This window comes from Centropristis striata, chromosome 16 (genome assembly GCF_030273125.1).
Source record: "Centropristis striata isolate RG_2023a ecotype Rhode Island chromosome 16, C.striata_1.0, whole genome shotgun sequence".
In the NCBI taxonomy this organism is placed as follows: Eukaryota; Metazoa; Chordata; class Actinopteri; order Perciformes; family Serranidae; genus Centropristis; species Centropristis striata.
In genome coordinates this window covers 25,271,522-25,295,154 of record NC_081532.1, presented here as the reverse complement: position 1 = coordinate 25,295,154, position 23,633 = coordinate 25,271,522, and the positions used below count along the sequence as shown (strand labels likewise).

The 23,633-nt window shown below is 39.8% G+C and overlaps 1 protein-coding gene across 1 annotated transcript in view; it reads right to left on the bottom strand.

The window, feature by feature from the left end:
- Positions 1 to 23,170, bottom strand: part of syne3 (spectrin repeat containing, nuclear envelope family member 3) — a 68,623-nt gene extending 45,453 nt beyond the window's left edge. Inside the window, exons 1-5 of the mRNA XM_059352907.1 lie at positions 22,874 to 23,170; positions 21,258 to 21,430; positions 19,338 to 19,647; positions 14,684 to 14,839; positions 13,374 to 13,733 (exon numbers count right to left, since the gene is read on the bottom strand). Of these exons, the coding sequence (XP_059208890.1) occupies positions 13,374 to 13,733; positions 14,684 to 14,839; positions 19,338 to 19,647; positions 21,258 to 21,430; positions 22,874 to 23,065 (1,191 nt within the window). The 5' untranslated portion in view covers positions 23,066 to 23,170. The remainder of the gene's footprint in view (positions 1 to 13,373; positions 13,734 to 14,683; positions 14,840 to 19,337; positions 19,648 to 21,257; positions 21,431 to 22,873) is intronic.
- Between the last annotated feature and the right edge of the window lie 463 nt (positions 23,171 to 23,633).

Here is a 23,633-nt window from a genome sequence, read left to right as displayed (position 1 = left end):
GCGGTCGCCCCTCCTGCCCCCCCTCTGAGTCCACCTCTGATGACATAACATATTCTTTCTATAAGGATAGATGGTCAGATCAACAGATCTTCCACGTTGGAGAAGCAAAGTAAGCTGTTTGTTGTTGTTGTTGTTTACCTTATACACAGTTTATCACGGGATCTCGCGGTCTCCCGTATGGCCAGGATTATCGCGTGTTCTCGTTATCTCGCGTGTATATGGCTGGCTCGCTACGCTGCCGTTCCGCGCCCGGTGGGAACTGACGCCGGGCAGAGGATGGAGCAAACCCGCGGCGGAGCCGTTCCGCGCCCGGTGGAAAATGTGGGAGAGCGCACGCACGGACCGTATAGCCGCGTTTCGACTACCACCGGGAAAGTCTCAAGCCACACCCTGTCAAATGTCCGCTCACTCTGCGTGTCTCCACAACAAGTTAGCCCCCAGACCGATTTAGAGACTCTGGAGGTTTTCGCAGTCGTTAACTGTGCACAGCAAATGATCATAAACAAAGTAGCATGGCTAATTATTATGCACAGTGTCTCCGCTGATCATAAACATAATGATCGTGAATTAACGGTACGCGCTGACTGTGCACAGAGTGTCCAGTGCTTGTTGTAAACAAACAGATCGCTGTTTCTCCTGCAGCAGCAGCACATACACACTGTACTGCTACAGAGCTAACTGCCGCTAACGGCGGCTCTTCTTAGCGAGCCGGCCTCCGGCTCGTTAGCGGGTCGTTAAAAAGAGAGTAAGAAGGAGTCGCTGGATTTGTCTCCAGTCACTTTCTTGAGAAATAGTAATGACGTGGGTCTAAAGCACGCTCGCCGATGAGCCGCCTTCTTCTTCTCCGGCAGGCTATACGCTATCCACCGTAATGCTGCCTTCCCCGGTCATACCCAGATCTAACTGACTAAGGGTTTTTGGTGTTTTTTTTTTTTTTTAAAACATGTTTAAAAAAAAAAAAAAAACACAAAAAAAAATCCCGAGCCGGAGGTCTTCAAGCCCTGAGTGTGTATGTGCTGCTGCTACAGGAGGTGTTCACTTAGCGATTTCCGTTTGTTTATGAACAAGCACCAGACACTCTGTGCGCAGTTAGTGATGCCGGTAATTCACAATCACTATGTTTATGATAGACGCTTATGAGGAGACGCTTTCAGCTGCTGACGTTGTGCACAATTATCGACGGCGAAAAACCAGACGGCTATTGTCATGTTCCAGAAACCAGTTTGAAATGATTTGAGCTTTGTGCCATGGCACGTTATCCTGCTTTAAGTTGCCATCAGAAGATGGTACACTGTGGTCATAAAGGGATGGACATGGTCATCAACACTCAGATAGGCTGTGGCTTATAAACAATGCTCAATTGGTACTAAGGGGCCCAAAGTGTGCCAAGAAAATATCAACCACACAATCAAACCACCACCAGCTTGAACCATGATACAAGAGAGGATGGATCCATGTTTTCATGTTGTTTACATGAATGTTGCACCAGAAATCAAAACTCATCAGACCAGGCAACATTTTTCCAAACTTCTTTTGTCAAATTTGGTTAGCTGGTGCGAAGTTCCTCACCCTTAGCTAACAAGAGTGGCACCTGGTGTGGTCTTCTGCTGCTGAAGACCATCTGCTTCAAGGCTGCATACCTTGGTTGTAATATGCCTTTCTATCATCTGGAACTCGTCTGGCCATTCTCCTCTGACCTCTGGCATCAACAAGGCATTTTGGTCCAGAGAACTGCCACTCACTGGATTTTTCTATTTCTCTTTTTGGGACCATTCTCTGTAAACTCTAGAGAAGATTGTGAAAATCTGAGTAGATCAGCAGTTTCCGAAATAGTCAGACCAGCCTGTCTGGCACCAACCATACCACATTCAAAGTCACTTAAATCACCTTTCTTCCCCATTCTGATGCTCACTTTGAACTTCAGCAGCTCATCTTTTCCATGTCTATCTATGACTAAATGCACTGAATTGCTGCCATGTGATTGGCGGATTCAATGTGTGTTAACGAGCAGTTGCACAGGTGTACCTAATGAAGTGGTTGGTGAGTGTATATTCATACAAAGGCATATTATTTAAAGCCCAGGTGTCTGTATCAGTATCAGGGCTGAAAAAATTGGATCAGTGGCATCACTGTCCACTTCTCTTTTCAGGTTTAAGCAGCTCCTACATGTTTGTTGTACTTTGCATTCTGAGACAATAGACTATTTTTGTGGTGCATATTTTGACTAGTCATAGCAATAACGGCACAGGTGCAACTAATTAAAGCAATGATGTCCCATTCAGATGTGCCAGTCACCAGCATACACAATAACAAAGCCATGGCTCATGTAGGTAGACGGCAATCAAAGTGTCAAAATGGACTAAATGACACAGCTGCAGATAATTAACAGGTTTGTTTTAGGTGTGTCAAGGAGAAAGCACCAACTTATATTATTGGCTGACAGCTAATTGGCACGACTAAATGAAAGGCACCCATAATTACTTTTATCAGCTGCAGCTGTGATTACTCTGCTATTTTGAAAGCACAGCTGCACTAAGAAGAAAGCCTGGACACCAAACTTCATTAAATTCATACACCGTAAGATATAACACTTTGTTTAACATCACTTTTTAAATGAGTGTCTAACTAACTCAGTTTGACTGTAATGAATTATCACCAATTGAAATAGATGCATTGGAAACTGTCGAACAAGTCTCTCAATACTACAAATATAGAAGTATGGATATTAAAGTTACAACTTAACTGTGCAGGTGTACAGGACGCTGTGCCTGCAACTCAACCACCAATATTCCGGTTAATTGGCAACCGATCTACCAACTGAGACACAGCCACCATGAACCAAGCCTCACAAAAAAAGATCTCCGAAGATCTACAATCGAAAAATGTTGATTGGTGTAAGACTAGAAGGGGCTACAAAGTCTTCTCAAAGACTTGAGTCATTCAGCAGTCCACAGTTAAACAAGTGGAGACAATTTAGTACTGCTTGGTTGCTCTACCTAGAAGTGGGCGTCCAGCAAAATTTACTCCAAAGGCACAAAACAGAATGCTCAGTGAGGTAAAAAAAAAAATAACCCTAGAGTAACAGCTGAAGACTTGAAGGAATCATTGGAACTTGTTAACATCACTTTGTGAGTCTACCATACGCAAGAGAACCTGGACACTCCACAACTGTCGACTGATAAAAACTAAGGTTGAATTGTTCACGAAGAACATGCAGCACTACATATAGCGTAAAAAAGGCACTGCATACCAACATGACAACATCATCCCAACAGTGAAGTATGATGGAGGGAGCCTCTTGGTTTGGGGCTGCTTTGCTGCCTCAGGGCCTGGGCCACTTCACATCATCCAGGGGAAAATGTATTCCCAAGTTAAACAAGGTATCCTACAGGATAATGTCAGGGTGGCTGTCCACCAGCTGAAGCTCAGTAGAAGTTGGGTGAAGCAGCAGGACAATCACCTTAAACATTAAAGTAAATCTACTACAGGATGGCTTAAAAAAAAGAAAAGCCATCTTTTGGAGTGTCCCAGTCAGAGCCCAGACCTCAATGCAATAGAGATGCTGTGGAATGACCTCCAGAGAGCCGTTCACACCAGACATCCTAAGAATATGGCTGAGCTGAAGCAGTTCTGCACATAGGGCTGCACGATTATGTCCAAAATGATAATCATTTTTATTTTGATCAATATTGTAATCACGATTATTAATCACTTTTATTCATCGTGTTAGGGAAAACATCTGTATTTTTATTGCACTACTTTTAAACAAACAATAGGAACAGAGAGAGAGAGAGAGAGAGAGAGAGAGAGAGAGAGAGAGAGAGAGAGAGAGAGATGATACACAAAACATTTTTTTTTACTGAGGCCAAAAAGTTTAGATTGGCTTCATTCCAGCAACTAATATGTGATCTCATGAATTATTTATCACACTTAGTATTTTAAGGTTAGGGCCATTACTGGAGCATGCTATATAATTGTTTGGCATTTCGTTCTCTATTTCTCTCTGTCTTTCTTGTAAATTCTCAGTCATAAAATGCTTCAGCCAAAATGGCATATTTGCAATCTAGATATACTGGGGTTGTTTACAAACCATTTCACGTCTTAAACTAAAAGTAAAAGCAGACTGTGTCACAGTGAGGTGACAGTCTGTCTAGATTGCAGCAGATGACAGACAGATGAGTCCACCAGATCATTACGCATTCCACTCACACCAAACAAAAGCATCTCCACAGTTCCACAGGTACAAACCTATTCCTCTGCAACATTCTCTGTGAAGTGTGAAACTCTGTCTCCTGCTGATTCTGCCCTTTATCTGAGTTATGCTGCTTACATGTAGAGAAAAACATATATACGGTAAATTCTATAGAGGCAATTCTTGTCACATTCATCCCCACTTTTCTACTACACAATGCTGGTTAACAATCCACATTCAAGGGTAACTTTTTCAGACAAATGCATAGATACATCTGGCACATGTCTCAGTGTGAGGGACCCAGACAGGAAAAAATATCTGACTGTGACTCTAGTACACTTCTCTGAGGCATTCAGTGGATACACTTAAGAGATAAAGCTTCAATTGCAGAGCAGGAAGATTCTGTTTCCAGTGTGCTCACTATGTGAGATAGGGTGTAACATATACAGTGACAGAGAAAAAGAATCCAGTCAAGAGTCATTGTGTCAGGGCACATAATGTAGATTGTATCACCTCTAAGAGGCACTAGGAGGAATGTTGTTTACGTAAGGAGGACAGGTATCAAAAGAAGCCATCTAACCACAACCACAGAAGAGAATGGATAGCAACAACACAGAAGAGATGTGGGAGGACAGATGGAGGGAAAACATGGTATGTTGGAAAAGGGTGGACCAAAAGATTCAAACAGCTGGGTATCAAACAGAAGCAAAACATATAAATATTCATGTAGAGTTTGATAAATGTACTTACTTTCCACCTCTAGTAACCAAGTTGAGAAACACCATGAAATTGGATAATGCCAGCAAATTCAGATAATATTCCATTTGAGAAAGTTGGCTTTAAACAGTCACAAACATTATTCCATGGTATTGTTCTGTAAGGCAGCAGCTACTATGCTTTTACCAGCAAGTCATCTGCTCAGCTTGCAGCTAGCCAAACTTGGTTAAAGGTAAACTCTCACAAGCCATGAACAATAACACACACTGTAGCCTCCAAACATGACGAAGAGCAACAATTCACATTAATGTTTGCTATTACTGTCCTTCCCACCAAATGCCCTCACAGTCTCGGCTCGTATCTCCGCTTGGATGACAGAACATCACCTCCAACTCAACCTTTCTAATGCTACCTATACACCAGAAGACTTTGAAAAGATTTGGAAAGACTCCTGGAAGACTATCAGCTCACACCTGCTCACATCTAAAGACAAGTGTTTAGAGTTTTTAGTCACAGCCTAGTCTCAGACTGAGATTCTACAAAGACACTCCTACCCAATCCCTCCTTCCTGCCAAAGAGGGTGCCTTCCTCACATGTGAACCAGGCAATTGAGTTGGCAGCGTTCAGTCCACCAAGCTCGTCACAGCAAGCAACAGCGCTGTCAGAGCAACTTTGCCCTGTTCGGGCTCTCAAGGCATATGTGGCTGCTACAGCCCCTCTTCATGAATCTGACAAACTGTTCGTTTGTTATGGGGGTTGTAAAAAAGGTCAGCCTCTGTCGGAAGAGAGGCTTTCTAGGTGGATTGTCGAGGTGATTCTACATGCTTATAGGTCGCAGGGCCTACCTGCGCCTAGTAACGTGCGGGGCCACTCTACTCGGAGTGTGTCCACATCATGGGCAGCCTTGAAGGGGGTTCCTCTTCAAGATATCTGTGCTGCTGCTAGCTGGTCTTCATCGTGCACTTTTGCTTGATTCTACAGAGTGAATGTTGCGGCTCCTCATCCTGTGGCGACGGCTGTCCTGTCGACAGCCTCAGGCCCCTAGTTGGTCAGTATCCTCGTGACCTTTTTGGTATTAGTCATCCAGTGCTGAAAGCACCGCTTCTGGAGGTCAGTAAGAATGAAATAGAACGAGAGTTACATATGTAACTACGGTTCTATGAATTCTGGATGACCGCCAGAGTTCTCTGTCACTCGGATCTCTCAGTTTCGCGAGAAGATCCAGTTGGAACAGATCCTCTGGGGACACCGGAACTTATAGATGTTCCCGGGTCATCCAGGGGTCACAGGTGACTTTGTTGGTATAACTACTCGACCTGCGCATGCGCAAGATGGAATATCCAGTGCTTAAAGCACCGCCTCTGGCGGTCATCCAGACTTCATAGAACCATAGTTACAAATGTAACTCTCGATTTACTAAAGACTTTCAGTTTTTTGTCTGGGACTGGGAAAATCGTTTGGTGTAAGCCCAGCACAAGACGGAGCTTCTAGTCATCCCGGCCTGCCCAGCCCTACATCAGCCTATCAATCTTCAGCTTGGATCCATGCAACTTGTGCCCACAAGCTCTGCATGGAACCTGGGTGTCATGATTGATGACCAACTGACCTTCAAGACTGATGTGCCTTCAATTGCCAGACCGTGTCGATTCGCCCTGTACAACATTAGGAAGATCGGACCCTACCTAACCGAGCAATCCACACAACTCCTGGTTCAGGTCCTCGTGACACCTTGCTTAGGCAGCTGCAACTCTCTAACTCTCGGGTCTTCCTGCTGCACCACCAAGTCTCTGCAGATGATCCAGAAGGCGGCGGCGTGTCTGGTCTTCAACCAGCCAGGAGAGCTCATGTCAGTCCACTACTCATCTCTCTGCACTTGCTCCCGGTCACAGCCCCCATCAAATTCAAAGCCTTGTCTCTTGCCTACAAGACAGCAACAGGCACAGCTCTTGCTTATCTGAGTTCCTTTGTTCAGGTCCACAAACCCTCCTGTCCACTACGCTCCTCCAGTCAAAGACGTCTGGCTCCTTCGCCACTGAAAGGCTCTACGTCCCAAACCAGACTCTTCTCCTCTGTAGTGCCCCGGTGGTGGAAAAACCTTCCAAACTCCATACGATCTGCTGAATCCCTCTAAATTAAAAAAAAGGCTGAAGACCCAGCTCTTTACTGATCACCTACACACATAATCAACACACAGCACACACACACACACACACACACACACAAAAACAACCAAAAAACCTGCACCTGCGTCCAAAAAACACTTACGTCCTGAAGCACTTACGTCCTAACAGGACTCTACGTAATATATGCCACTTATTCTTGCTTATTCTTGTGTTGTATGATCTCTCAAATGTACGTCGCTTTGGATAAAATCGTCTGCTAAATAACATTCTAGATTGTAGATTGTTTGCTATGAATATAAAAACTTCTCAATGAGCTGCTCAAAGATCAGATTTGCCCATAGAGAGACCACAGAATTAGAATATTACTTACTGATACAGTCAATAAAACTCTGTGTCTCTTTCAATGGCACTGGGTTGATGCTAACCTGAATCTTTGGGAAAGACAATCTCATAGAAAAAGACAGTTTATGCACAATTGCAGTTGTGCTCTCTTCACTTACTCAGCATAGAAAAAATTCCAATGAACCATAAAACCATTATTGGGATGTCCAGTTGATCTGACAGGTCAGACACGTCCCACACTATAACCACTACAGTTAGATTCCAGTCATGGCTCTTTGTTGCATATCATATGCCCTCTCTCTCCATGTCACCTCTCTAACCTCTTCAACTCCTTAAGGATGCCGGCATCCTCAGCTGACCTTACGTCTTTCAGAGGCTGTAGCAGGCTTATTTTTAATGCTACTGGGAAGATAAATATATCATGTGAAACTAGTCCATCCAATCCATTAATACCAACAACCATGTCCTGCTATCTTGTCTGGAAGTGGGCGGAAAGTGTCCATAGGCTCTATGGATACTCACAAGTTTCCCCTTTACAGACACTTCATGCTAATACCATGCTGTTTTGAGCAAGAACCATGCAGTGTTTAGCATGTAGTATACATGTGTTACTTTCACCTTTTACCTCAATGAGAATTTTATTTATGTATGATGATGTCAGTCCGTCATTGTAGTAAGAGAATTTTTTAAACTTGATCTCAGTGTATAAAATGAGGTGTTGTGACTTCTAGGATAATCACAGCCTCATCAAACTTTACAACCATAAACCAGAGAGTGCATTAAAGGCATTCATTTAATGACTCAGTTTACAGAAAAGAAGTACTTGCCATCCAATAACCGAAAACACAGAAATCTCCAAAAATCTCCAAAAATTTAAAGTTTTTTAAACCAGATGACAGCATGGTTTTTCTATGGTATTCTTCAATGTCTTAATGTGGTATTGAGGAGGTATTTTTGACATTTTTTATCAATTCTCAAGTGCTCAAAAATAGTACAATTTAGCACTAATTCTGGGTAACAAATGTTAATAGGCCAAAAATTCTCAACAACTCATGAGGCATACTTGAGGAAATGGACTTCATATACACCATATGCTGTAAGCCCCTCTTCACTTTTACAATTTCAATTAATTAATAAATTACCTAATTTGTTATTACACATTTATGACTAGAGCAATTTATACTACTACCACTTTTTCCCCCCTAATGCTATCTCTTATTGTTGCTGTTTTACTCATGAATATTTACTGTGATAAAGACATACTTTTAAAGACGTACACAACAAGTACACGCGTGTCGGGGCATGCTGCCGTTGGGGTTTGTGCGTTACAGGGGCCAGCCTATACCACCCCTATGAATTTCATTGCCTTAAGTCTTATGGTCTGGGCACAGTGGCACTCATTAAATTAAACTGCTGCCAGAGCGCCACCTAAGGGGCGATCAATAAAATCTTCTAGGGTTATCCTCAGGAGGGCATTGACAATAAGTATACCAAGTTTGGTGTTAATCCGACCAACCGATTTGGAGATATAAAATACTTCAATTTAAAGAGCGCCACCTAGTGGTCATCGCCCAAAATTTTGCATCGAGCCTAAGGGGCTCATAGGGAAGCAGCAACCTGAGTTTCATGTCATTCAGACACACCAATGTGGAGATATGCAACACTTTGTGTTTTGTGTTGAAAAGAGCGCCACCTGCAGGAAGTTGTTATTTAATAACTTGAGTATTATTTGGGTAATCAAAATTCTTTTAATAAGTTTTTGTCATGAGGGTCCATAGATGCAGTGTGCAAAGTTTGGTGCAAAACGATGAAATTGCCTAGGAGGAGTTTATGGAAGAATTATCCTATCTTTATTCAAGAGCGTAGATTTTCAGTTTGAGAGCATAATTTGTCTTTCTCATGCTCAGATTTGTTCTCCTCATGCTCACATTTTGCGCTCGCACTCAGATTTCTGCTGCTTTCTTTCAAAATGTGTGCGTGCACTTAAAAATCACATGCTTGTGCTCACATTTCTTCTTCTTGGACACAAACATTTTGCTCGCACTCAAATATGTCCTGTGCGCACTCAAATCTAAAGTCTACGCGCTCAGATCTCAACTCTGCGCTCTCAAAACTTTTGTGCTCGCACCCAGAACACGCACGTCCTCTCAGGTTGAGGTGTCTGCTCAGACTGAACGATGTCCCGCCCTGTGCTTAAAGTAGTGTGTTTCACCAGCCAATAGGGAGACAGCTAGATTATGGCCCGGTCTTAGGTGCGTTCCCTAGCCTTTTTGAGCGCTCCGTCGGGGCGGGTATATGGTCTGTTTGTAAAACTGCTTCTCTCTTAAAATACACCAATTTACCATATTAGCCAGCTATTTCAATCGTCACCTATTTAAAACGCAGCATATTTATGTAGAATTAATCTTAAGTAGTCCTAAAAAGAGTTATGGTAGTTTAGAATATATATATATATATTTTTTTTTTTTCTATTATTATTTTTATATATATATATATATATATATATATATATATATATATATATATATTGATAAATTAATGTAACAGTAATACAATCCGTGTAACCAGCTGATTCTCTTATTGCAACGTGTATCACCGTCCTATTTACGCGGTCAAAGCCAGGGGGCGCATAATAAGGCTAATGTTGGTAATACTTTCACTTTCACAAGAAGAAGACTTTGAGCAGGATTCGGAGCGCGGCAGCGAATGAATGGGAGACAGATGGATGGCCAAAGACCTCAAGTAAGTTCATTGTTAAATGTTGCTACAACTCAAAACACTTGTACTTATCAACATATATAGCGGGCCTTTGTCGGCACTAGGACAGAAACTCATTATGAATGAAGTGACGTCAGCGGGGATTCCCTTCAGCTCGCGCATCATTATGTGTGCCGACCTGCCGCTGGTACGATCATACGTTGCCAATTATTGTACTTTCGTTGTACATGTTACAATGAAGGCCCGCTATATATGTTGATAAGTACGAGTGTCAAAATGATTACGGTACTGTTATTGAAACTACTGTATATGATCAATGTGTTTTGAGTTGTAGCAACATTTAGCAATGAACTTACTTGAGGTCTTTGGCCATCCATCTGTCTCCCATTCATTCACTGCCGCGCTCCGAATCCTGCTCAAAGTCTTCTTCTTGTGAAAGTGAAAGTATTACCAACATTAGCCTAATTATGCGCCCCCTGGCTTTGACCGCGTAAATAGGATGGTGATACACGTTGCAATAAGAGAATCAGCTGGTTACACGGAGTGTATTACTGTTACATTAATTTATCAATTAAAATTTTAAATCATAATTTAAAATGCAACAGATGGTAGTGTACTTCACCACTGGACTATCATGACACCACTATACAGATGAAAAAAAAAAAATATATATATATATAAATAATAATAGAAAAAAAAAATATATATATATATAATCTAAACTACAATAACTCTTTTTAGGACTACTTAAGATTAATTCTACATAAATATGCTGCGTTTTAAATAGGTGACGATTGAAATAGCTGGCTAATATGGTAAATTGGTGTATTTTAAGAGAGAAGCAGTTTTACAAACAGACCATATACCCGCCCCGACGGAGCGCTCAAAAAGGCTAGGGAACGCACCTAAGACCGGGCCATAATCTAGCTGTCTCCCTATTTGCTGGTGAAACACACTACTTTAAGCGCAGGGCGGGACATCGTTCAGTCTGAGCAGACACCTCAACCTGAGAGGACGTGCGTGTTCTGGGTGCGAGCACAAAAGTTTTGAGAGCGCAGAGTTGAGATCTGAGCGCGTAGACTTTAGATTTGAGTGCGCACAGGACGTATTTGAGTGCGAGCAAAATGTTTGTGTCCAAGAAGAAGAAATGTGAGCACAAGCATGTGATTTTTAAGTGCACACACACATTTTGAAAGAAAGCAGCAGAAATCTGAGTGCGAGCGCAAAATGTGAGCATGAGGAGAACAAATCTGAGCATGAGAAAGACAAATTATGCTCTCAAACTGAAAATCTATGCTCTTGAATAAAGATAGGATAATTCTTCCATAGGAGTTCGAAAAAGTAGGTTCACGACATTTTGCGAATTTGCGAAAAAAAACTCTTGGCGAAAATGGGCGTGGCTTATATCACGAGATTCAGCACAACTCAGTGAACGCGTGGATATAAGTTTTTTGAATGTGCGATAAAGTATGTGGGAGTTATTAGCCAAAACGCACTTTCCTTTATTATAGCGCCACCTAGTGGTGAAAATTCAGGATGACAATAGATTATACAATTTTTCGCCAGGTATGACTTATGTTTAAAGTTTCATGAGTTTTGGGGTATGTTCAGGGAGTGAAAAATGCGATCATTTGGGTACGAGAATAATAATAAAAAAAAAAAATAATAATAATCATTAGAAATACAATAGGGACCTCGCAGGTCGTTGCCTGCTCGGGCCCTAATTATTAAAAGGACTAGCTAGCATGGTCAAACATCATAGCAAAAATGATGATGAAATGATGGTGCACAACTTTCTCCTGGAGTCTGCAGACCTCTTGGTCATGTTTAGTTAGGTTCTTTTGTTTAGAATTGTTGCAAAGATTCAGGACTAACCTGTGAAGCATATTCTATCACTTATACCATTCAAATAACCAGGCTACTATAGTGATAGTATATCTGTCCAATATGGTTTCTCTGAGTAACTGGATTACATACTGACATGTGAGTAAATACCACAGTAAATATCGTCCTATCGCCCAAACCTTCCAAGAAGAGTAGTACAGTCTTGTACTGTTATACAGTCAACAGACAACAGCTCTCCGTTCACACACATTTAACACAACATGCAAAGTTTCATCTGACACAGAACTTTACAAGAATTACATACTAGACATCTTTCCACTGGGGTGCCTAAAGGATCAGTGCTAGGCCCCCTTCTCTTCTCAATCTACACCACCTCACTTGGCACAATCATCTGCATTCATGGCTTCTCATACCATTGTTATGCAGATGATACCCAGCTGTTCCTTTCCTTCCCACCAAACGACCCCACAGTCTCGGCTCGCATCTCTGTTTGTCTTGTGGACATCTCCACATGGATGACAGAACACCACCTTCAGCTTAACCTCTCAACAGACGGAGCTTCACGTCATCCCAGCCTGTCCCACCTTATACCAGCCTATCAATCTTCAGCTTGGATCCATGCAACTTGTACCCACAAGCTCTGCACGAAACTTTGGTGTCATGACTGATAACCAACTGACCTTCAAGGTTCATGTGTCCTCAATTGCCCGATCTTGTCGATTCGCCCTGTACAACATCAGGAAAATCAGACCCTATCTGACCAAGCAATCAACACAACTCCTGGTTCAAGCCCTTGTGACATCTGGCTTAGGCTACTGCAACTCTCTACTGGCAGGTCTTCCTGCTGCACCACCAAGCCTCTGCAGATGATCCAGAACATGGCTGCACGTCTGGTGTTCAACCAGCCAGGAGAGCTCATGTCACTCTGCTCCTCATCTCTCTGCACTGGCTCCCAGTCACAGCCTGCATCAAATTCAAAGCCTTGTCTCTTGCCTACAAAATAGCAACGGGCACAGCCCCTTCTTATCTGAACTCCTTTGTTCAGGTCCACAAACCCTTCCATCCACTACCAACCCAACTCTTTACTGAACACCTTCACTCTTGACCTACACTGATGACTACGACAAGTATCTCACTGACCGCTCTTGCGACCTGAAAGCACTTGTGTCCTAATGGACTCAAACTTAACCCACGGCACTTACTCTTGCTATGTTTCTTGACTTCATTCTTGCTTGTGTTGTATTTACTATCATTTGTATGTCGCTTTGGATAAAATCATCTGCTAAATGACATTGTAGAATTGTAGAAATACCTCACAGGTCCAAACGTACTTCATTAAAGTAGCCATCAACTGAAATAACACAATAAATGACCTGCATCTGGACTATAATTTCCACTGAACGTTATAATATTGCTGATATTTAAAGAAAACCTACCGTGTATTTCCTCCACTGGCCGACCATCTGCTCCTCAGTCCGGTCAGTGCGCTCCCTAGCCTCGCGGCCCTCCTCCAGCTCCTGGTCTAGCCCCTGCAGCAGCACCCTGAGGTGGCTAATGTCTTCTCCCAGCCGCTGGCATCTTGCGATGTACTGGCTGTGCGAGTCCAGGCTGGAGCGCAGCCCCTCGTCAGTCTCACACAGGCTCTGCCTCAGCCTCTGCCAGCCCAACCTCAGATCCTCGGCCTCTTCCACCACCACCTCCGCCCCAGAAGGAGAGGTGTTGCCCCTCACTGCCTCCGCTACTCCCTCGATATGCTGCAGGGTCTTCTCCTCGCCAGCCACGCTATCGTCCAACGCCTGAAAGAAGAAAAAAACAGAAGAAAAAAACAATATTATGCAGAAGAAAAAAAACACTATTATGCAACTGTGAAATTGGATTTTTCCAGACATACTATTTCCACAGCTAGTCATTTCACAAAAATGGAACTGCAAAACTTTGAAAAGCATTTTAAATGCAGCCTGTTGTAACATTTAAAAATACTAACCTCAAGCTAACTCTAGTACAATACATAGCAATATTTATATGTATTATTCTACATGGTCCTTTACATATTAAATGAATAAAATGTCATGCTTTACATTTACAGTTCCTATAAGCTCCTTGTGCTCTGTAAGTACTAAGCTATATTCAATTATGTTTTAAATGCAATATTTAAATGGAATTTTAATCATTACCGTTATGATTTTTCAAATTAATAAATATTTTCAAGCGGCCAGTTTATAATTAATTTAATTAAACAGTGAAAAATAAGTGAATCTTTTATTTTGTGTGGTGCCACTCTCCAAACTGTAACAGTTCAGACACAAATCACCTGAGCTATAAACTCTGCAGTTATATATATATATATATATATATATGTATATATATATATACTCTGCAGTTATATATATATAAATATATATATACACTGTGCAGTTTAGAGCAGTGAGATAAGACAGAATTTTGATTTATATTTGGAATACTGCAGTGTTATACATGTGCTCTCTATTTCTTTGTGTCCCAACCAGTTCTGCATGCTAATGCTATTATATAGACCACATTGTATTGATGCTTTTGATGTCTTGCTGCAGTGGCACCATTAACCATGAGAATAATTATATTTACTTTTCACTTGATTTGTACTTTTAGAGTACAAAGTATGTTTTATACAGCTGAGAATACGTATACCCCAGATAGAATACTCTGACAAAGACAGGCTTTCAGACATCAAAGAGCAACTTCCTAATTCATCTTCAGCGAGTCTCACTTGTAAGGCTTTGAGCTTGTTCTCAGCTGTATCCTCTCTTTCCATCAGATCAGCTAGCTCCTTGGTTTTTGACAGCAGCCACGACTGGAACCTCTGAACGCACCCTTGGTATGTCTGGTGCTCCTCAGCGATCTTCTGAAGCAGCGTCAGACGCTCCTAGCACAGCAGGGGAATTTTTAGCAGCGCATTGCTCAAAATGAATAAACATCTTTCAGCACACATCACAGACCTCACATTTGGGTATCTGAGCAAGGAGCACGAATTTGAATGTGTATTCTCCTGTGAGAAAAACTCCTGAGAGCAGATTGAAATTTAGAGAACAAACCGACACATTACTAAAAACAGCCAGTTAACAGGTAGCAAGCACTCCCAGAAAATATTATCACATAAAACACAGCCTGAATTTAGTCACAACTTTCCCATTTGGAGACAAAAGTATAGATTTGCCAGCAAACCAGTGTGTTCATGTGAATGCATGATGTAGGTAAAGATTGACGTGGGTGTGTTATAAAGCCTGACTGACATTTGAAAGAGCTGTCTGCAAAGAGAAGAGGAAGAGCTGTCTCATTGTGCAGCTCACAGACGAAAAAAGCAGCGGGCATTTATTTGTCAATGTTGACTAATCCAACAGGAGCTCTACTCTGAATGTAAATCAGACCCCTCTGAAATTCAGTAAACAGTTTGGCTACAGAGATACAGAATAAAATCAGCACTCTTTTCATTAAAACGCACAATTTGCAATTGCCTGCTGACAGAAGTCTCCCAATCACAATAATAAATTAAAAAACATTTAATCCCACCGGTCACAATAGTGACTGTAAAAATATTTCTTAGTTATAAGGCTCTATTCCTGCAGAATATGTCAAACAAAGCTGCCCTGAGCCAATGGATGTTCTCCTCCTCCCACTCTAAGGGAGATCACATTGGAAATGTCCAAAAGTAAAAATGGTATGTCTGTTACAATAAAGTAACAGTGTTGAGTTAGACTGATAACTGCTTTTTGTCGTTTGCTCTATGTATTGTCCTCTCAGTATTCATATTGGTATAGTTGTATATTTAATAATGTAGGCCAAAGTCACACAAGAATGTTATTCTAGTGGCAATGTTGGAGACTACCAGTAACAGAATTGTACATTTGTTAATAACTGGAAAGGGAAATATAATATTTTTTGTGACTGTATAGGAGAAATATGTTAATGTAGTCTATAAATCAAATAAATAAATCAAAATTACTGTATTTATCCCCGAGGGGAAATTCAGTTAGTCTGGTAACTCTGAAGAATGAGACAGCCTGATGGGTAAATGGTAGAAACAACATCTTATCCCACCAATCACTATTGTGACCGAATTTAAAACACACTTCTTCACCTATTTTTCCATGAAAGTCTTTTAAACTAATAGTTGATTATTTCAATAATAGGAGTACTAATGACACATGATTTGGATATTTTCATGTCTTGGTAAAATTTGGGATTAAATGGGTTAATAATGAGGGCATAACAAAATGACATTCTCTATTTTTAGCCATTAGCATCACAACTCATGTGTTTCTAAAGGTCTGAGCTTCCTCTTACAGCGGAGCTGTTCCTCATTCAAACAAGGGCCTTCTCTTTTGTTTTAGTCAAGAGGATTAACATGCTTTCGCTCTAGGGTTCATTTTAATTTTCTTTCTACACACATTGCTTTAGTTTATTCATTTACTTGTTTTCTCTCCTCATGCACTTAAAGTATTATTAAATTATTATACTACACACAAGTCAATCTACTATTCTGCCCTACAAAGTCTAACTGCAGTAACTTTACAAGGGGTAAAACTGAGAAAAACTACTTTTTAACGTGTTTTAACCGGCCAGTCAAATTGGTTATAGGTACATAAATGATATGACACTTATTTCTACATGTATTGATGATGTCATTTTTATGCTAAAAAATCATGATGATTTATTTGACCTTTGATCCCAAAAATGTAGTTACTGCATTGCTATAATAGGTCCTAACAGTAATGCAAAAACAGAGTGCAGTAACTACAATGTTGTTGTCTTCTTTCAGCTTTTATATTTTGTTTTCAGTGAATAAACATTTTCAAATTGATTTTGTTATAAGTGTATTTAAAAGTGTTTAACAACTCTATTCAAAGATGTGTGTATTTTAGACTTAATATTATAAAGAAATGTTATATTTTAGTGTTAATATAATTTTAACTCACTTTTTTACTTCATCACTATCTAGATAATAATTTCCCTTTCAAATAAACTTATGATTTCTTTTATTCTTATGTTTAAATTAGTATATATATCCAAAGCAGACCGTGGTAAGTGCAATTACTGCTTGGTTTTGATTTGGATTTTGTGGTTTTTATATAATTATTTATCTGAAATAAAGCAAAATTGTCACAAGATAAAACAGACATCAAGGAGTTCATTTTTTAGTTATAACTCAATTTTGACCAAACATGTAGATACTACAGTTAGACTCTGTAGGGCAGAATACATCCTATATGCATTAGCCAAAGCAGAGCTGTCACAGACTGGGTGCAAGGCTCTGATCAATGACTTGCATTAACACAGACACAGCCCGTGACTGAGGAAAAGCTGCATGGCACACTACACAAAAGCAGTATGAAATAGTACACGTGACAATAAAACATAACAACAAAAAAAAAAATTAAATAACATAAAGTTTGATTTTTATAGCTTGCAAACAAGCACTGCATGCATCCTGCTTTGTGCAGTGCTGACTCACAGCATGTCAAGTGACTGCACATCATTTGATTACTTGCATACTTAAAGAATCTGAAACAGGGGAGTGGCCCTGTCTTTTAAAGGGGCTCTATGTCACCATCTATTATTATAGATATGGTGATTGTTCTCTGAATAAATCCTGAAGCTTCTATGTATCCTGTAGTGTTCTGAGTGAAGTTTACTTGAAGGTAACTGGGAAGGGAAAGGATGCATTACACTGCAAAAAAGGTGTGTCTACAAACAAGATAAAACTCTAAGAGTTAAGAGTTAATTTATTATTTTAAGCATACAAAATGCTTATTTCTAGATTAAATTATCTTAATTTCAAGAAATCTTGTCAAGTGAAATTATCTGTCCATGCAGCAAGATCAAGAGCAAAGATGCATTCTGTATATATGCACAGACTACCAGGACAAGAGATGTGTACCCGTGCCACAGCATGATGCATCTTACTGCACACACACTAAATCTGTGCAGTGACAGCATTATACTATTTTTATATTGTTCCAGCTGTGTTATGCTTCCTCATTATGCTCCTCATCTTGGCTCATAAGTTGCTGCTGTTAAAAAAATAACTTTAAAACGCTTAATGAGAGTCTGCTGTCAGGTTGAGAATGCATGGCAGTAGCATAAGAGATCTGCATGAAAGTCAATTTTCTTGTCTTATTAGCAGGAACCTAAACAATTTATACTGCAGCCATTGACCTATGACTAAGCCACGCCCCCAAACACGATGAGCCAATCACAGTGCACATAGCTAACCCAATACACTCAGACATTCTCTGCTTCCACGTCCATTGAAATGCATTGGAGTTAGTCAGTTTTAATTCGTTTTTATATGTTTTTTCTTGACATTTTAAGTTTAAAATGATCAAACGGTGTACATGAGGTACATGCAACTCTGACACTAGGTATCCTGAGAGGCTGGGCCACGGGCTGGATTTACTTCCCTTTCCCAAGCCACATCTCAACCCAGATAAGTGTCTGCTCTGGATAAAGTTATACAGTAGACCACAACACCAACTAAACATGGATAAAATTAACAAGGATGTCTACATCTGTTCGAAAGGAAGTCAACAACGTATCTGAGGCAACATATTGTCACTCTGCTAGAGATGTTTAGATGTTAGAGATGTTAAAGTTATCTTTAACATCTCCAACGTTAGCCTAACGTTAGCCTAACGCTAGCCTAACGCTAGCCTAACGTTAGCTTCTAGCTGCGTTGTACATCATGTCACTTTGTTTGCTGGAAGTTCATAGACCTGTTATGTGTTAATTTTTGTACTTTGGCAATCGTACAAGATTGTTAGCTGTTGTCCAAAGGGCTCTAGTTACTAACGTTAACTTTTGGAGCTTAGCTTCATTAACTTTTCTGTAAATAACCAAGATAACAAATGTTAGCAATGTTGTGCTGAATGATTCAGGTAAATACTGTAGCACCAAACTAACGGAGAAGTACTCTTGGTAAAGATGGTAAAAAGGCTTGTTGTCCTGGAAACGTATGCAACTGAGACCTGTACATATTTAATTTTATCATGAACCATTAATGGCAACAAGATGTGGTTAATCACCTTTATACTTTGACCTGTAAATGTTTGCCTGGAGCTGAGCTCGACATTCTAACAGTAAAATTATTAATATAACCCTCCAATGGATACTTAAGGCCCTTTTGGTGACTTCGAGTGATATATAATCTTTCTGTCTCCAAAAATGATCAATTGCCTCCTGTGAGATGTCTCCTACTGTGACAGCTGCCATAGCACCTGTCACCCAATATTGACTGTTAGTCAGAGTGAGTGGAGGGGGCGGGGCTTAGCCATAGGTCAATTGTCTCACACATCCATTGCAATGGCTTTTAGCATACGCAAACCTTGTATGTACAGTAAGTATAGAACCATGAATAAGCAGCTCACCCCAGCTCTGTCTCTGACATCGTTGTAGGCCTCCTGCAGCCTCTCCTGGGCCTGGGGGTCCACACTGGGGTCCTGGGTCCTGTTGTGCAGTGCAGCAGCCTCGTCCAGCAGCCTCTCCAGCAGCGCCGCCTGGCCGTGGATGTCACTTACCACCACCCTTTGTTGGTCCACCTGCCAAAGCTTCTCCTTCACCCCGAGCTGCAGCTCCACCCCGACGTCCAGGCTGCGCTGCTGCCTGGTCAGCCACAGCTCAAACTCCTCGTAGGCCTTCAGGTACTCGCCCCAGTGGAGCCACACCCACTCTATACGACTGAATCACATGAAGAAGAGTTAGGCTGAGCAGACTGTATACTTTAAACCAGCTGTTCTCAACCTTGGGGTCGGGACCCCAATTGGGGTCGCGAGATGATTTCTGGGGGTCGCCAAATCATTTTGGAAGTCAGCTCTGTCTCCACTGTGTTAAAGTGTTCATGTGTTAATGTGTTTTAGTCTTTTTGGTCACTTAATGTCTTTTTTTGGGTTATTTTGTGTGTTTTTTGGTCATTTTGTGTCTTTTTTTGATCATTTTGTGGTCAATTTGTGACTTTTTTGGTAATTTTGTTTCTTTTTTTGGTAATTTTGTTTCTTTTTTTAGTCATTTTGTGTCTTTTTTTATCATTTTGTGTCTTTTTTTATCATTTTGTGGTCAATTTGTGTCTTTGTTTGGTAATTTTGTGTCTTTTTTTGGCCCTTTTTTTGTCTTTTTTTGGTCATTTTGTGGTCAATTTGTGTCTTTTTTGGTCATTTTGTTTCCTTTTTAGGTAATTTTTTCTTTTTTGGGTGATCTGAACTGTGTGTGAGATTCTGTTCAGTGAGCGGGGGTCACGGACAACATGCCTGTTAAATTGGGGGTCGCGACTCAAAAAGGTTGAGAACTACTGCTTTAAACTACACATTGAATGTATGTGTATGTTTTAACTGTGTGAACATGACCATGTTGTTAGTACAAGCTAACAGTGATAGTGATTTATCTAAAGTACGCTACTGTGACAAAGTTAAAGACCATTTTATTTACATTCTATTGGTTTACCTATCTAAATAAAAAGCTAACTATTTGCTGAGCAAAGCAACTAACATTTAAATAAAACTAACTGCAGTAACTACGCAAAAGGTTAAACTGAGAAAAACTGCTTTAAAGTTTTTTTTAACGTTTTTTAACTGGCCAGCCAAATGGGTTCTATGTAGATAAGTGATATGACACTTATTTCTACATGTATTGATGATATAATTTTTTGCTCAAAAATCATGATGATTTATTTGACCTTTGACCCCAAAATTGTAATTACTGCATTGCTGTAAAAGGTTCTAATAGTAATACAGATACAGAGTACAATAACTATAATGTTGTCTTATTTTTCAGCTTTTATATTTTGTTTTCAGTGAATAAACATTTTTTAATTAATTTTGTTATGAGTGTATTTAAAAGTTTTTAACAACTCTATTCAAAGATGTGCATATTTTAGAGTTAATATTATAAAGACATTTATAATTTATTATAATTTAATATAATTATTATTTATAATTTCAGTCTTAATATCATTTAATCTCACCTTTTTACTTCATCACTATCTAGATAATAATTTCCCTTTCAGATAAACTTATTAAAAGTATTTTTTATGTTTAAATTAGTATATATATCCAAAGCAGACCGTTATAAGCGCAATTACTGCTTGGTTTTGAGTTGGATTTTGTGGTTTTTATATGATTATTTATCTGAAATAAAGCAAAATTGAAATCTAAAACTTTGTCACAAGATAAAACCGACATCAAGGAGTTCATTTTTAGTTATAACTCAATTTTGACCAAAAATGTAGATACTGTAGTTAGACTTTGTAGGGCAGAGTAGACCTGAAGTGTGCAGTGAGAAGTGTGGAGCAGCACCTGTGACAGTGGATGATGTAGGTGGAGGTCTCCTCCCACAGGCTCTTCAGGTCTTTGAGCTGAGCGTGGGTGTGGTTCCTCAGCTCTTCATCTTCACCCTGTAAAAGGTTCTCAGCTGCCACCAGCGCCATGTCCATCTTCACACGACCTTCATGCTCTGATTGATGGATTTTCTACACATTCAGTAGAGAACAGGTAATAGCAGCATTATAGCCTTTAGAATAGGGGTGTCAAACTCAAATACACAATGGGCCAAAATTTAAAACTTGAATAAAATCGCGGGCCAACATTGAACAAATTAACCTTTTAATATATACCAAACATGTTTTGCTTTAACATTAAATATGGAACCAGCAACGCTTATAAACATACAATATATAACTAAATAGTGCAGACATGCAAAATCAAATTTCAAATAAAAAACACATCAATGTCATTAATTTATTAAATAAAAATGAAATAAAAAATCGTTTGCCTCTTTTCTATTTGCATCCTTCTGATTTAAATTTCAAAATAAAGTTTTTCAACAGGTTAATACATTTAAAAATAAAATAATAATAAATCTAGTATTAGCGGTAAATGCGCTGTATAATACCTGCAGGTCAGCTTTAATAGTACAATAATTATATAATAATTTGGTATTGGCTTGCGGGCCAAATAAAATTACACTGCGGGCCAAATTTGGCCCGCGGGCCAGAGTTTGACACCCCTGCTTTAGAAAATGTAAATATGGTATTCTGTATATTTAACATTATAAAATAAATAAGACTCTCAAATTACTCTAAACTACTTAGAATGTGATTTTTGATAGCAGCTAGGGCTGGGCGATATATCGATATAAAAGCTATATCGATATATTTTTAAATGTGATATGGAATAAGGCCATATCGCATATATCAATATAGTTAAAAAAAATGTTTCTTTATATATATATACATATATATATATGTATATATATATATATATATATATATATATATATATATATATATATATATATATATATAAATGCTTCCATCACTAGGGTTTGTCAAATTTAGCACTTTTGTAATGTTCGTTATTCTTTTTTCATATAAATATATTTATTCAGAAAGAGATTGGCCTGTTTTATTTCATAGGCTATTTTTATTTAATATATTTTCTTATTTAAAAATGCATTTTATGGAGTGAAAGAAAAAGGTACTACTGTTGTTATACAGTGTTTATGTTCACTTAAATAATAATAATAATAATAAATAAAAAATAAATAGTTTTAATGAATGTCATATTTAGCTTTGACTGAACATTTGCTCTCACTTTGCGATAAAAATATCAGGATATATATCGTATATCGATATTCAGTCTAAATATATCGGGATATGACTTTTGGTCCATATCGCCCAGCCCTAATAGCAGCATTATCACACAACATGTATCATTGGTAGAAAATCACAGTCCTGCAAGTGCAGTTAATTTAAATAGAATTATAATATTATATTTTCACAGACTGTCAGATACTGAACCCTGCTCAGAGACTATAATCTGCAGCTGTGCCCGTTCTGCAATCTGGTGACAGAGTGCTGAAGTAGCAGCAGGGGTCAAAGGTGAAGGGTCAAACATTAAGTGAACTATCTCACCTCTGTCTCTCTGAGTCGGACCTCCAGGGCATCTCGGGGCCCCTGGGTGTTGTCGTTGGCCTTCAGCCTCTCCTGGACGGCCCGCATCCAGGAGAGGGCCGCCTCCAGGCTCTCTGAGAACTCCTGCTGCTCCTGCTGCGTCATGACCAGTCCCAGACCTGAGAAGACATCATTCAGACAATTCTTACGCATTTTTAACAGAAAGCCTGTGTACAAACTGTGAGCTTCAAGTTTGAAAATACATGGATGTTTACAAAAGGGCTGTTTCCACAACTGGGCAATACCCGGAATGAGGCGGGTCACACTCGCCTAAACGCCCCTAATTTGAATACGAGCAGTCCGGAGCCGGCTTTTGTCTGGACTTTTTTCATCCCTGTAGAAGAGCAGGGTCTTTTTTCTCCCCTGAAAACAGCCTGGTTACTGATTGGATAGATCGCTAAGCAGTATGTGACGTAGTACTCTACACCAGGAGTTCTCAACCTTTTTGAGTCGCGACCCCCAATTTAACATGCATGTTGTCCGCGACCCCCGCTCACTGAACAGAATCTCTCACGCACAGTTCGGATCATCCAAAAAAAGGAAACAAAATGACCAAAAAAGACTCAAAATGACCAAGAAGACACTAAATGACCAAAAAAAAGACACTAAATGACCAAAAAAGACATAAAATGGCCAAAAAAAGACACAAAATAACCAAAAAAAGACACAAAATGACCCCAAAAAACATTACCAAAAAAGACACAAAATGACTAAAAAAAGA